The 16,938-nt window shown below is 34.2% G+C and overlaps 1 protein-coding gene across 1 annotated transcript; it reads right to left on the bottom strand.

The window, feature by feature from the left end:
- Nucleotides 1-10,931: 10,931 nt before the first annotated feature.
- On the bottom strand, nt 10,932-11,585 carry LOC132178169 (uncharacterized). The gene has a single exon (XM_059590621.1). It carries the CDS (start codon nt 11,583-11,585, stop codon nt 10,932-10,934), a length of 654 nt encoding a protein of 217 aa, XP_059446604.1.
- Nucleotides 11,586-16,938: the final 5,353 nt, after the last annotated feature.

Here is a 16,938-nt window from a genome sequence, read left to right as displayed (position 1 = left end):
TTTTTTATTTTTTATTTATTATTATTATTATTATTTTTTTGTATATAAAATTTTTGTTTTAAGTTTTGGGCTTAGTTTAGTTAATTTAGTGTTTCCTCATTTTTTTTTTTTTTAGTTTTTTTTTTCTTTGAATTTCCTTTTTTATTTTGTATATAAACCTTTTGTTTTAAGTTTTTTTGAAGTTTAGTTTTAGTTTTTGGTTTTTGTTTAATTTCTTTTCTTAGTTTTTACATACGCTTTTTATTTTTATTTTTTTTTATTTTTAATTTTATTTTGTTTACACTTTACCCCTGAAGTCATTTATGTTTACACTTTACCCCGAGGGCATTTTCAAAAGTTTTAATTAAAAAATGTTGTGTCATGCACATAACTTGGTTTTCGTCAAAATAGATGGATTTGATAGATGAATGGTATTTTTTGCCAACGTCAGATACATTGTGGAGTCTTTTTGTCGATTTTTAAACATTGGGCGTCAAAACGCAAATGCGTAGATACTTTGGGAGTAAAGTGTATTTTCCCCATAAAAAAAAAAAAAAAAAAAAAATTAACATTAGAGACAAATTCTAGACACAAAAGGGAGACACAAATCAAAAAATAAGTCAGAGGAATGAGACAGCAAATTAATTAATATCTGAAATTTCTCAATTGAATATGTGTGAATTTGTAAAGCAGTTTGTAAAGTGGCTTCAAAGGTTCATAAGATCCACCTTCGTAATTAAGGATTAAGCTATCAGACTTTCGGATCAGATATTCCTTGAAATATTGCTCTAATTCAGATACACATGAACCGCAGCATCATACTTGTTTGGGAAGACAATTCTTCCAAATTCTTTTAATTTTTAATTTTTTTAATTTTTAATTGTTTTTATCTTTTTTAGCTAATTTGACACTATTAAGAGTATTTCCAATGGAGGAGCCAAATGATACTTTTATCTAAAATGGCTAATCAAATTTGTAAAAAAACCCCCTACATTGGATTAGTAAAAAAAAAAATGCAAAATGAATATTTGATTGGATTAGCCAAAAAAAAAAAGCTATATATAGCAGCACTTTTTAAGAGAGCTATTTTATTTTTTATTCTTTCTCTCACCTGTTTTCTCTTCTCCCCAAAAATTTTCACAATTTTCAAGAGATCAGTATAAGAATATTCTTTCACAATTTTTAATAAAAAGATATTTGATAAATATGATTGATATTACTATGAGAATATGGTTTTTATACTTAATGTTGGCAAATACGACATTTGTAAAATATAACTGTTGGAAAATATAATTATTATAAGATACAACCATTTCAAAAATATTATAGTTACAAAAATGATTATTTGAGAAATAATAATCGTTGAAAAATTATTGTGCTAAACAAATTGTTGGCTTCTTCCATTGGAAATGCTCTAACACTCAACTCAACTAAAAATTTTTGAACTTTATTCAAAATTTTATATTTTTCAAACAACACAAACATAATCTCAAGTCTTTTTTCTCCTTGATATTCACAATTTTGAATTCAGTTCAGTAGAATAGAAAAAAATCGTAAACTCAAACGAGCTATAAAAGTTTTTGAAGAAAGAGAAAATAAAACATAAAAATAAATAGGGATGGTTAAATATACGTTGGCCTCCTCAATTGACAATCATTTTTAATTTAACCCCATGAACTAACGATTGTGACACTTGTTGTAATTAAACGAGTCATGTCTTTAAATTATAACTCATTAATTTTGTATTAGATTTGTGTTGGGTTTAAAGGTCGTGTCAAAAATTGTCAATTCGAAATGTCAGGTGTCTTGTTCGTGTTGTGTCGAGACATGTGTATAAGATTATATAGGTCAAAACAAACTCAGCCTATTTAATTAAATGAGTCAGACCCTTTGACTCAAATTGGTGAATTGTAACAAAAATTGTAGTCATAAGATGAGTGGCAAATTAGTAGAAATTGGATGGATTCTTTACACTACGGGGGAATTGACATAATATTTATTTAATTTTGGGAAAAGAGAGATAAATAATAAACAATTAGACTTCAAGTAAACTTGGTACACTTGATAAATATGCTTCCATGGGTTATCCTTTGGGTATTATCTGCTGGATTGGCCTTGATATATATCTCAAGTTCTGTGAGGAAGTAGAGATGAGGTTAGGTTATATTGTATGTGTGTTGTCCTTATCTTGTTGTACATCAATATTTGAAATGCGAAGATGAGATAAGGATGACATTGCAGTAAATACCTTAACAATTATGTAGTATCCTTGGCCATGGCAAATTAAGATAATCAAACCATGATTATTTCGTAGAAATAATTAAAGGCCTAGCCTATTACATGGCATCCCAAATATTCACGTGAAAATTAAGAAATTCTTTGTTTGATCTATAATAATAGAAAATTACTGTTGAAGCTTCCTACATCTGGCATCCCTTTGAAGATCTAGTGAATTGAAATCAAATTACTGTTGAACCTTCCTACGCCCCTCTAAAAACAGAAAATATTTGACCGTTAAAAGTAGTCCCACTAATACATGTTCTTATCTGCCAAGTATTCTTCTTGCCTCTTTATCTTTCTCCTACATTGCAGTCTCATGGAAATGAAAGGAAAGAGACAAAAGATAAGAAGTGATATTTTTTTCTAGGGTTAAACACGCTTTGTTCCATGAGGTTTAAGTACTCTATTTTTAATTACATAGGTTTCATTTTGTATCGCATATGGTACATCGCTTATGGCTAAAAACAGAGATGATACCTCCGTCGAACTTACATCCATAAATTGACACTAAAAAAATGGACATGTGTACTTGAAAATTAAAAATTATTAAAAACATTAAAAAAATTTGAAAAAAAAAACATATAGTTGGTGCATCATATATATGTGTTTTGGATATTTTATTCTTGTTGAAATCTTAATGTAATGAGGATTTGCTCTTATTGACACTACAAGCATTTGGCTCATTAGCAGCCAGATTATTAATGGAAACTTTCATGTCGCCGCTAATATTAGACGCTAAAAAGTAAAAAATTAACATTAGCGTCGCTTTTTGAGGTGACGCTAAGAAGTTGCTGCTAATAACTTTTCGGGGAATTTTTCTTTTTGGCAGACAGTGGTCAAAAACTAGAAACTATTAGTGGCGATGCTACATGTTGCCGCTAATGATGGTTAATAGTGGCAATAGTGTAATGTCGCCACTAATGGCCCTACATATGATATTTTTTTTTTAAAAAAAAAAACTAATAATTTTGGCGCTTCCTTACAAACTTTCGCACCAAATTTTTTTGGCTTAATTAGTCACTCAATTCTGTCTCCCTCCCGTAGACGCACCTCTTGCTCAACTAGGTAAAAAAATTTTCTCTCACTCCCTCTTTCTCTCTCTCTCACTCTCTCAGATTTTATTGCTTTTTGGAGCGGGTCGTTCACTCTCTCTCTCTGTGTCTCTCTGACACTACAAAAAACTAGCAATTTAGTGACGTGTCTACAGTGAAAGGTTTTTTCAAACGTCACCAATTGGTGATGTGTTCATTCCTAACACATCACTAATTGTTTTAGTGACGTGTTACATATTAACACGTCACCAATTTAAATAACCATTAAAAAATACTTCAAAAAAGGGAAAAATAAACAAAAAAATTGAAATAAGAATTATTTGTGACGTGTTATTTTTTAAATGTCACCCTATTGGTGATGTGCCATTGTGGCATGTCACTATAGGGGTGACGTGCTAGTTTGGCAGGTCACCAATAAGGTGACGTGTCATAGTGGTGACGTGTCACTATGACATGTCACCCCTTATAGTGACGTGACAGTGGCATTGTTACGTTACTATAGGCAATTAATTAAATGCATTTTAATTATAAAGGCTAAACCGGTTTTTGAAAACATAATTTTTTAACGGGTTTTTTAAGGGTGAATTGGTTTTTACTTAAAAAACCGGTCATTATATTTGAAGAGTTTTCCATATATAAATTAGTAAATAAATTAAATATTATTGATGTCAAAATCAAATAAAGAAACAAATAATACAAATCAAATTATTATGTATTATTATGTTTAATCACTTTAATATGTATATAACATAATATTATATGTTATAGTTGAATTAGATGAACTAAATGATAGGATGTTGGTAGCTAGAAACAAAATAGAATAAAATTTCATTGCATTATTAATCAAAAATAATAAAAAAAACTAGTTCAAAAAAAAAACTTAAGTTGCATGGGTTTAGTCGTTTAATAAAAAATAATAAAAAACTGGTTTTTTAAGAGGCATAAAGATTATTAATCAAGATTTCAAGAACTTGGTGAGGTCTCCAATAGACTCCAATTAGCTCTCTCTATGCGGCCCTCAGCTTGGGGAAGGAGGGATGGGCCTTGCTTCCTCCCTCTCCCCCCCCTCCTGTGCGGTTTTTCTTTTGTGTACCTTTTTTTGCTTTGAGCCTTTTCTTCTCTCTTGATGCTCCATAGCACTACTCCCGTTGTGACTCCACCTTGCCATCTCTACCGTGCTGCTGATCTCCACCGCACCTCTCCATCACCGTTTTTTCACATCGCTATCTGGCATCCATGGTCCGAAGTGTGGCTCACACACTCCTGTGCGGCTTCCTCCCTCTTCGGCCAGAATCCTTAGACAGCCTTCCTCTTCTCCTTGCTCTGATGATTAAAACTGTTTTGTCGATTTTTGTTTTTTTTGCTTTTTTCCTGTATTTTCTTGTTTGTTTTGTTGTCCTGGCATTTGGGCTTACGACGTGAATAATTTTTTAGCCATTCAGGTCGAGAAGCACTAGTTTTGGCGTGGAGCTTTTGCTTATGCCAAGAGAATGGGTTACCTATTTTTTGGATAGAGTTTGCACCGGGTAGATCTGATCTATAAGCTGAAGATTAGGCATGGGTTAGCGGATGTTGATGTCATAGAAATTCAATGTAAGATTTCTATGTTTTCACCTCTATGATATGTAATCCTTTAGCTTTAACTATGAATTTCAGAATTGTATACTCTGTGATTGTAAGAGTTTTATGTTCTTGATTATTCATGAATGAAATCAAAATGAATTTCTCTAAAAAAAAAAAAAAAAAAAAGATTATTAATAAAAAATTTCATTGCTTTATTTTTGATTTTTGATTTTTTTTTTTAAAAAATATAATTGTATATTAATTATTAATTGTATAGATTGTCAGATTTTTACTCAACATAATGATTAGGTATTTATTTTTGATTTCATTAGCAAAAATTATATTTATAATAAAAAATATATAGATATTACATGTCGTAATTTTAAGGCACTTCTAAGGGGATTTCAACTATTATATATATTTATACAACATCTTATGAGCAATTACATATTCGATGTCCAAACCAAAGTGTAAAAAACAATTAGTTTATAAAATCGTTAATTGTTTTGATATAACATGATTCTTATTTGATATTTTCCCTAGGCCTATTCGATATATGCATATATTTTTGTTAATTTGTATGATTTACCCAGATTTTCAGATATTTTTTTTAAAGTACTTTTTATGCTTTTGAAAGAAAAAGAAGGCAAAAATTTATTTGATTATTGTACAAAAAATGAACTGCGAAACACCTATGAGATAATTAAGCATTGAATATGATGTGGGAGGATTATTTTATTGTATTTTTTTGAAAGGAATCAATTTAGTCTCATTCATTGATAAATGAGTTTAAAGCTCAAATAACACAGAGCAAAAGCTTTGAAGCAATCATAGTCAACATTATGAGGTTACAAGCATCAAAGATGACGTATTACATTTCAGATTCAAACAAAATCTGCTAACCTATGACTAATTTTCAAATTAAACAGCAAATCTGAGCCAAACAGACTCAAACCAATGCATAGGTAGTTCTTATTCCTCGGCACTAAGGGTAAAGAAGCCCAAGCCAAAGCTCATCCTCTTCAACCCGAAAGCCAGGATAACGTTCACATCCACAACCCAAAGGTCTGGACCAAAGCAACAAACCCGAAGGGCATCAGGCGGGCAGATCGAGAGAGAGGACTGAGCATTATTACACGCAAAAACAAAAACGATTACAGGGAAACAAAACAAGACAGAAAGAACAAAAAAAGGAAAGTTAGACAAAATTATAGGGAAATAAACAACATAAAAAACACACCAAGAGGATGATAGCAACTGAAAAGAAGAGCCGATCGAGCGCTCGCTAGAAACCGAAACCGGAAGGGGTGTTGGAAGCTCATTGCGGTGGGGGCGCGAGAAAAGGCCCAGTAAAGGACGGTGAGTGGCAGAGCATGCAGAGGAAATCGGTAGCGCACTCAAAGGGAGGGGGAAGTTTGAGTGAAACCCCAAGAGTATCACCCACAAAGTGTACCTAAACAAGCAGAAAAAACAACAAAAGCAATTACAGAAAGAAACAAAAACAACTAGGGACCAAAGGATGGGGAAGAGCTGGAGAGGAAGGGAAAGGAAAAAATCGCCCAAAGAGTTAGGGGCATCAGGTAAATAGGCTAGCTCGCTAAGCGAAAGATGGTGATGAGTGGGGAGGGGGGAGGCAAAAGAGGGAGAGGGGAGGAGGGCCGGAGGGGGAGAACAAAGGTTCTCCCCCTCCGACGGTTGCTAGAGATGAAACCCTAGCAGAAAGGGGGAGGGCTAGAGAGAGAGAACTCGTGGATTATTTGATTTCATTGTTGACTGAATGATTTTTTATTATTTTGCTATGTATTTTTTTTAAGGCTCATAATTATATGGGTTTTATGATTTGTATTAATAGTGGCACATCACCAATTTTGGTGACATGCCACACATGGCACGTCACTTCTGGTGGGTGACGTGTGGAATTTCACATGTCACCAATTGGTGACATGTGGTCAATCCACACGGCACCAATCCCCATTCTTGACCAGTGGATTTTTGATGTGTCACCCACATCACCAATTACATGTCACCAACCCATTAGTGACATTTTTGGCCATTGATACGTCACCAATGGGAAGTCACTAATCTCTTGAATTTTTGTAGTGAGATTTTATTGCTTTTTGGAGTGGGTTGTTCACAGTGGTTCCGATGATTGCAGTGGGTAGGAGTTTGTTTCGGCAGGTTCTTTAGGTAAATCTACTTTGCCTTTAGGTTTTGTGTTGATTTTTATGGGTGTTTGGTTTCTATTTTGGTGTCTTGGTTTTTTGATTGGGGGATTGCTTTGAATCTTAGGGTTTGATCATTCCTTACAGCTATTTGGGGAATATTTAGGGGTTTCAAAATCATTACACAGAATGATAAATTATATAGAAAATACTTGTCTTCTAAATGAGGGAATTATTGGTGACTATTGCAGATCTTCCAATTGCACGAAGAAAGTCGTTGCAAAGCGCATAAAACCCATGTTTGGATTTTACTCCTTTCTTGTGCTTTGATGTTGCTAAAATCACGGTGCTTTTTTTCCTTGAAATATATAGGAGATTCCAATTTAAATGATGAAATGGGAATGTTTGAAATTTCAAGGACCATAAATTGTTCAATAAATAAAGGATGATATTTTAATAAAAAGAATAATCAGAAAATTTAATCCCCAAACCTTGAGTTTGAAAAAGGTTTTGGTTCCCTTAGAATATAAGGTCTACGTTCCCTCAGAATCTAAGGTCTAGGTTCCCTTAGAACCTAAATTTTATCAAAATTGGTAGAAAGAAAAAGCCAGATTTGGGTTCTCTTTCAATCGACAGACGCGTTACTCAATCTGTTACGTGAATTATGTTACCATCCTAGTGTCCCACATGAGTTAACCTATTCTTGACCATGTGTATATAAGCTCTTGGGCACCATTCCCTTATAAGCCGGTTTTCATGGGAGAGTTCTACCCAAGGTTTGTCTCATTTGGTATCAAAGCTAGCCACCATGTCAAGGGGTTCAGTCACGAAGGGGGGCGACCTATGGGCTAGATTAAAATACTGATAGGTGAGTGGAGCCGCCAAAAAAGAAAGGGTTACCATCAGATCAGTGTTAATAGAGTGGGCCGCCATGGACGTTGGCCACGGAAGCGTGGTGGTATGTTATGATCCTAGTCTCCCACATGAGTTAAGTCTAATCTTGACCATGTGTATATAAGCTCTTGGGCATCATTCCCTTATAAGCCGGTTTTCAAGGGTGAGTCCAAATGTTACGTGAATATGTAATGGGATAGAAATTAGGTTCTAAGGGAACCTAGACCTTAGATTCTGAGGGAACCTAGGCCTTAGATTATGAAGGAACCTAAACCTTTTTCAAATTCAAGGTTTGGGAATTAAATTTTCTGATTATTCTTTTTCTTAAAATATCATCTTTTAAATAGGAACATTATAACGACTTAGACTTGGAGTAGAACTCCTACACTAACTTGGAGATAAACCCGCAAAAAGATAACTAATGAAATACCGACTCTAAAATAAATAGCTAGATAATTGAAATACAAATAGACGCAAGTTTATCTCTAATCTAAAAATACTGATAACAAAACTAATCTAAGTTAATCTTAAATGAAATCTAATTCATATTAAATATAAGTCTACTTTATCACTATGTTACTTTCGTACCAGACCCAAACAAGTCACCCTTATTAATCATTAGCGTTGGACCGTTAGCGTGAAGTCGCTACTATTTATCAATAGCAGTGACAAAGTGCTCATTAGCGGTGACAAGATGTCACTGCTAATGAGCCAAATGCTTGGAGTGTGAGATCTCAGCGGTGATGAGATCGAAGATTGAGATCTCAGTGGTGATGAACTCTTATTAAGATCTCAGAGGTAATAAGTTTTTGCTCATAATTGATGAGTAATTTCAATTTTATATATATATATATATATATATAAAATAGGGATTATTAAAATAAATCCATTTTCAAGTTCAACGTCTTGTTTATGAATTGAACACGACAATTTGGAATTAATGTGTATGTTGATTTTGTATGCCGCCTACAAGATTTATGCTACATAAAAAAGTACAAACATTTGACAAACTTCAGAAAATAAAGTTGACAAAACTATGATACATTTGACTGACAAACGCATTTATAGCGTTGCTGCATTCTGTTTTCATCTTTGAAACTATTGCCACAATCTGGATAGAGTACATGACAATCTTATGTATGACTTTGGAGCCCATTTAGATCATCAAGAACTTTCACTTTACAGTCATCACAGTGTGCACAACAAAATTCATTGGTAGTTTCTAAACCTTCAACCGAGACATTCTTAGAATAGCTATCCATGGAAAAATTGCAGATAAATGGTAGTAAGTGGATGAGAAAGTTTTGAAAAGAGATACATATTTATGAGCTAGTCCACCTTTCGTACACTCTTCACATATCTACCAACTATTAGATTAAACATTAAAAAATCTTCAAACGGTACAAATTTAGTGGTCAACTGTTGTTACCGTGCACAACAATGATAAATAATATGGAATCGAAAGGAAAGAGAGTAAGAGAAAATTGAGACACAAATTTATGTGATTCGACAATGTGCCTACGTCCACAGGAGAGTGCGACTATAATTATGGTTGCTAATATGACTGAAAGTGTTTTGGATCATCATGATCAACTCCTCTCTCTAATTTGAGGACATCTTGAAAGCCTTATGAGATGTATTTGGCATTGTGATTTTATAAATAAAAGTGCGATTGTAAACTAAATCGCAGAAAATAGATTATTTGGGATTTTGTTTTGGGGTAATTTCACTTTAGACCATTAAATTATGACGCGATTTGAGAAGCCCCCAAACTTCAAAACCTCTCAATTTGGATTCCTGAACTTTCAATTGTAGTGAATTTGAAGACGTTAACTTCCCTGATTTACTCCTAAAAAGGCCAAAATATCCCTATTTTTTTTTTTTACTTTATTTTTATTTTATTGCTTGATTTGGAATTAAGGGTAAATATAGAATTTTATAAAAAAGTTAGGGGTATAAACGTTATTGTCTCACTTTTAACATTTAAAATCTAACGGAAGGGCTCAAATTGATTACAATTGAAAGTTCAGGGGTTTAATTTGAGAGGTTTTGAAGTTTGGGGGGGAGGGGGCTTCTCAAATCGCTTGGTAATTCAGGGATCTAAAGTGAAGTTATCTATTTTGTTTTTAAAAAATTGCAATTTGAAAATGCAGATTTTTTTTTTTTTTTTGGTGCTTTCAAATTATAGGTAAGAAAGTGCATTTTTGAAAACACATAATTTTAAAGGCCAAATCGCAAATTTTCCAAATAATATAGGTTCATCAATCATCATATTTGTTTTGATCTATATATGTTCATCAATCATCATATTGTTTTAAGATTTATTCTTGGGTAATATTTTGTTTTGATCAATATAGGTTCATCAATCACCATTTTTTTTTTTTATCAATATATGTTCATCAATAATCATATTGTTATAAGTTTTATTTTTGAGTTTCCCAGAACATATGTTAAAAGAGAGAAAAAAATATTAACCATTCAACCAACCTAAATTTTATCAAATTTGGTGATGTTTTATTTCTCATGGATACGCTAACATGTTCATCATACTACAAAAGCTATCATATTATGTATTCTGATGGATGGGCGAAGCTCCCAATGCCAAATATTGCATTTTGAATGCAAAGATCTGAACCTAAACCAAAAGGCAAAAAAGGGTGGCATTTTTCATCCTCGTTACAACTTAAGCATCCTCATTGAGATCTTAAGCAATACATTTTTATTTCCTTAAGGAGTTGGGTTAGGAATACCCCAAATTAGTGCCGGTAATACCAACAAATAATCACTTAACTACATACCCTGGTATTGACTCAATTCTTACGCTTTCTAACTTGTACGTAACATTGTCATAACCACCTACAATTTCATCTATGTGGCCTCCATTGTAGGCATCCGAAAGTAAATACAATTCTTTCTCCAACCATAACGAAGATTTTGAGACGAGATAGATAATGAGTTATTCTTTCCAACAAAGAAAGCATCATCTCCTACGCTTGTTACCTCAATCCATTTCAACCGTCCTTGAAATAGCTCGTAGACCACAAAGGTGGGTAGTTTTATAATATTCCCTTTCTTCGGGATCATCAACTATTGGTTTCCATTTAAATTTCATATTAACGAACACAAGTTCACCAGATGTCATTCGCACCAACCAGCACTCATTTGGGACATGCCGTGAAGGGTGCGGCGCAATTCTCGTCATCTGTGGCAGCGAGATAGCGTCACCAATCCAAACTTCTCTACTACGAGTTAAATCGTAGAATTTTCCTTCATAAGACATGACATCTTCAGCAAATCGTGAAACCTTTAACTTACTCCATTTCTTATCCCCACTTCTACAAAAAGCAAATTCTCCAAGCTCATCGTAGATGGCCATGACCATGAATTCATTAGAAGCAGGATTTGACGACAAGACAACATTATTGACGAAAATTTCTCGGAAGTAAGCCAAACCCTTTGAATATGTTTTTTGATTAGGAATATATCTTCTTGCCCCATAAATAAAATATTCTTCATTCGGCTTGTTATGATCAAATCTCAAAACATCTGGAAAGGTGTCTAGAGGTGGCAACTGAATTTGAGCCCTAGTAAACGGATTAATTAGACAGAACTTCGGATACCCATCAATAGCGAGTATCCAATCAAAAGCTGACATTGTGCCGAATACTACCTAAATTAATAGATAATAATTGGTATGTTTAACTCACAAGTGCACAAGATCAAACGAAAGTATAGTGCGGCAAATACGAGATCATTCCCACTATGATTGATGATTTTGCTTAGAATTGATTTTCTAAATTAAATATCAAGATTGTCACGAAATTGATATGTTGAAAAGAAATAAATATAAATGAAAGGGTAGGGCTTTGATATCCACCACTAATCATACTCAATTAATATAACAATATGCCAATGTTCCAATCATATCAAGATTACTTAATGTTTGCCAAACTAAGAGCGTGGGCGTATACTCCTTAAGCTATTGATCTCACTAAGCAACGAATTAGGCATGGGTGTATACTCTTAAGTCTTTTCTTTCTAAAAGGATTTAGCACAGGTCTATACTAAGTTGTTCTTTCAGAAAGCATAATTCATTGGAAATCAACAAACGCATGAGGCCTAGGGAATGGGTGTATACTCTCAGTTCCCCATGTTGATTACCCCAAGAACCTGCAAAGATATCTTTTGTCACTCTATTAAGCTCAGGACTCTGTCATCCAAATTGACTTAAATAACTAATCCATACCACATGCATATGTTGGCCAAACATATTCAAATGAGGAATTCAATAAAGCAGGGAATAATCAAGTTAAGCATCACAATATGATTAACATAAAGGCATCAATATTGAAGTATTAAAGAGACATGATTAGGGCTTCAATCTATCCCTACTAAAGTATTTAGTTACACATAAATTTGATGCTAATCATCTTTATAATAAAATAAAAATGAAAAGAATAAACCCGAAAAACGCTTCCTTGAAGAGCCGTCAATTCTTCTCCCAAAACTTCCTCTAAAAATTGTCTTGAATTCTCCACTGAATAGTGTGGCTTATAGGTCTATTTATCGGCTGAGGAAAAGCCCTAGAAGTCCTAGAAGCCCTAGTAAACTCATAGGTTTAAGTCCTAGTTCAACAAGGACTAGGAAAACCTAATTTGGGTTGAAAATGGACTATTTCCGCAAGCTGGCACGAATGCGCTCCATCCTAGCCAATGTGTGCTCGGGCGTAGGGCTGTGATCGATCGTTCTTTTGCTCTGCTCGAGCCTAGACGCGCTCGAGCATTCTTCTTATGCGCATGACTACACGTCTAGGCTTGAGCGCACTGCACCTGAATGCTTGCTCTTGATCCAAGACTTCTATCCTTTTCCCAAAATTGCCCTTTAAGTCTGAATTTTCCAGAATTACATCATTTTCCTCAAAAACCTATAAAAACAAAGAAAACACAGAAAGGAAATAAAATAGCACAAAATAACAAGACTAAGAAATTTACAAGTTTAAATTAAGGGGTAACACACCCCCAAACTTACATATTGCTAGTCTCTTAGCAATACGAAACTAAAAACAAAATGAAAAACAAAAAACAAAAAGATAAATACATCTTTCGTGGGATGTACGATTGCATTTAGTGTATGCAACATACCTTTTAAACCCCTAGGCATTCCCTAGAGGACGAGTGGAGTCTTGTGAGGGTTTTCCTGGAATGTTACCCACAAACGTTATGCACAAGTTGATGTTATCCAAAAATTTGAAATATCACTCAAAATCATGGTTTTCATTCATTAGCAAGTTTAAAAAGATAAACTACATCTTTTTCATGAATTGGAATTTTAAAGTCTAATTACTTACAAAAGACAGGTTAAGGCATCACAAGTTCGAAACAGTGTAAAGTGAGCTAGCACATAAATATGAAGCTTTCAATTATTTTTAATGTGCAATGTCTCAATATCTCAAAGTTCATTGAAATCTTTGAATTATGGCATAACTTTTTTTTTTTTTTTTTCTTTTGGGTCAGGCTGTGCAATGTTCGGTTGCCTTAAGCTTTCTAATTGACCCATGTAACGAGTGTTAAGTCAATGACTCCCAAACCAGATGGTTTTAGGGCATTAGGTATAGAGACACCCCTAAGGACTTACTAACTCGAGTCAAAAAAGCTACGAAACCAAACTAACCATGACATTAACCAAATCAAAATTCTTCACATTTTGACGTGAACACGCATTGCTTAATGAGGTAAGAGGTCCAGTTACTAAATGAAAAGCTTATCAATGATCATATTATTATCATAATTTTTAATTATTATTTTTTATCTTTTTTCTTTGGCGCCAAAGTATCCATCTAACAAGCCTCCTAGCTTCCTCAAGACATTAAAACATACACAACAGACTCTCATGTCATACCCCACAAATTATGTGCTAACGTTCTTATGTCAGATCAGTTCAAACAGATGAATTCTCAGATACCTAAAGTAAGTAACCAAACTTAAAAACTCTATCATCCGATTATGTGTTCAAAATTTTAAGCTCAACAATGAAATCAAATCACAATTTTTTCAGATCAACCAAAATTTTAAGACAAAACATGAACATGCAAAATTTTTCAAAAATTTAGGAACAAAGTGTGTGTAAATGTCTCCCATACCCCCAAACTTAAATTACACATTGTCCCCAATGTGTGTATAACATGGAAAGATCTTACCAAGGAGATGGAAAAACTAGCTGGAACAGTATGGCTCGTAGCACACCCCTAAACTTGAACGCAAGTACACTTGTCCTTGAAACAAATGATACTCCAACCAAATACCAGTTAAGTTTAACACATTGTTGTAAAAATATAATCAAAGAATGAACATGGAACAACAAAGGAAAGGATAAAACCTGGATGGAGATCATGGACCCTGGCCTGATGAAGGACTCAAGTGCATAGGGCCTGCGCTCGAACCTATGAAGCTGACTCATTTAGTCAAAATATATGGGATTCACCAAGCAAATGGAATCCTTATCCTTGATGCACTTAGTGCATTTTGACCCTTGAGTTTAAACTTGAATCACCAGTCTTTTCTTCTCTTGGACCAAAGAGAATGAATTTTACCTACAGAAAGGTAATTCCAATTGTCTGTAGATCGGGGTGGACCACTCTCTTAAACAGTTTCTCATCCGGAAGGGAATCATGAGCTAGAATAATACGATGAGAATACTTAGGGATTTTATCTATCTTGATGTCCTTAATTTGCCCATATAATAGCTCTAACAAACTACTTTCCTGGCCTTTTGGTACTTCGGGGATAGGGGCTGATGTTGAAGAAGTCTTAGTGCTCTCTTCTTTTTTCCGATGTGGTTATTGTGGAACCTCAATTTGCTCCTCCTTCCTTTCTTCCACTTGATTTTCAACCACTTCTTCACTCCTCAATGTGGTGATAGCTTGCTCATGATAGTAAGTGCATTCATCCTCCATGTATTGTCCATTAGGATTTGCCACAAACTGACTTTGACACTCTTCTTCTTCTTCTTCTTTGAGGATATCAACTCTTTGTTTGAGGTGGGCCTCCATCCTTTCAAATGATTGCAAGTGAGAGTTCTTCATCTCCTCAACTGCTTGTAGTGTATTATTGGTTGCCAATCTGATCATAGCTAACAACTTTTTAGGGATCTCAGGAGGACGTGGTTCTTCTTGGTATTGTTGAGGCCAATCGATGGGAGATGGCTCCTCGTCTTGATAGCAGGTACTCTCTTCTAAGTTAGAACTCTTCAGAGGAGGTGGCTCTTCTCGGTATGCTTCCAACTTGGCAATGTATTCCAGCAGTTGCATATTGGACTCACTGTGGCTAAGAAAGGAGTATGATTGACCATAGAACTGCGGATATGATTGATGATGCAGTTCATGAAATTTTGGAGCATGATCTTTAGGAGCTTGAGCTTGCCATTGGAGATTAGACTATTGGCTCCATGACAAGTTATAGGAATCAGAATAGTCGTCGTTCCCCGGTCTAGAGAATGATGTGTTCATATGCCCATAAGAATGGTTAGAAAATTGTATTGTTAAAGGACAATCTCTAACATGGTGATAAAGATTATGGCAATATGAACATGGTCAATGGGATCTTGGAATGTTTCCCCACATGTGTAAAAAATAAAATAACAAACAGAAGTTAAAATTAAAAGGAAAATAAAAACAAAATTAACAATAAAGACTTACGAAGATGCAGACTCGAATGACCCTGCATGAAAAGAAAAAAAAAAATCAGATCCGTACTTAAAATAGTTTAGTGCTACTGTCCGAATGTGTGATCGATCGCACTAGCTAGTGCACTCGATCGCCCTGGAATAGACACTCGAGCGCACCTCTGTAGATAGCACAGGAACTGCGGAAAACCAGAAAACAGAAAAATTAAAACAATTAAAACAAAATAAACTAGGAAAAAAAAATTCTAAACAAACTTAAACAATTTTCGGCAACGGCCCCAAAAATTTGTTGTGCCGAATACAACCTAAATTAATAGATAACAATCGGTACATTTAACTCGCAAGTTTACAAGATCAAACAATAGTATAGTGCGGCAAATACGAGATCATTCCCACGAGGATTGTTGATTTTGCTTAGAATTGATTTTCTAAATTAAATATCAAGATTATGACGAAATTGATATGTTGAAAAGAAATAAAGATAACAATATGCCAATGTTCCAATCATATCAAGAATACTTAATGTTTGCCAACCTAAGGGCATTGGTGTATATGCCTTACGCTATTGATTTCCCTAAGCAACGAATTAGGCATGGGTGTATACTCTAATTCTTTTCTTTCTCAAAGGATTTAACATGGGTGTATACTAAGTTGTTCTTTAAGAAAATATAATTCAATGGAAATCAACAAACACATGAGGCCTAGGGCATGGGTGTATACTCCCGGTTGCCCATGTTGATTACCCCATGAACCCGCTAAGATATCTTTTGTCACTCTAATAAACCCAGGACTCGGTCATTCAAATTGACTCAAATAAATAATCCATACCACATGCATATGTTGGCCAAACACATTCATAGGAGGAATTCAATAAAGCAAGGAATAATCAAGTTAAGCATCACAATATGATTATCACAATGACGCCAATATTGAAATATGAAAGAGACATAATTAGGGCTTCAATCTAGTCCTACTAAATTATTTAGTTACACATAAATTTGATGTTAATGATCTTCATAATAAAATAAAAAGGAAAAGAATAAACCTGAAAAATGCTTCCTTGAAGAGTCATCAATTCTACTCCCAAAGCTTCCTATCAAAATTGTCTTCAATTCTCCCTTGAATTGTGTGGCTTATAGGTCTATTTATAGGCTTAAGAAAAACCCTAGAAGTCCTAGAAACCCTAGTAAACTCTTAGATTTAAGTCCTAGTACAACTAGGACTGGAAAACCTAATTTGGGTTGAAAAATGACTATTTCCACAAGCTGTCATGTGAGCTGGCATGAATGCGCTCGATCCTAGCCCATGTGCACTCGAGCATAGGGCTG

This window comes from Corylus avellana, chromosome ca4 (assembly GCF_901000735.1).
Source record: "Corylus avellana chromosome ca4, CavTom2PMs-1.0".
Classification (NCBI taxonomy): Eukaryota; Viridiplantae; Streptophyta; class Magnoliopsida; order Fagales; family Betulaceae; genus Corylus; species Corylus avellana.
This window is presented reverse-complemented; position numbering and strand designations above follow the sequence as displayed.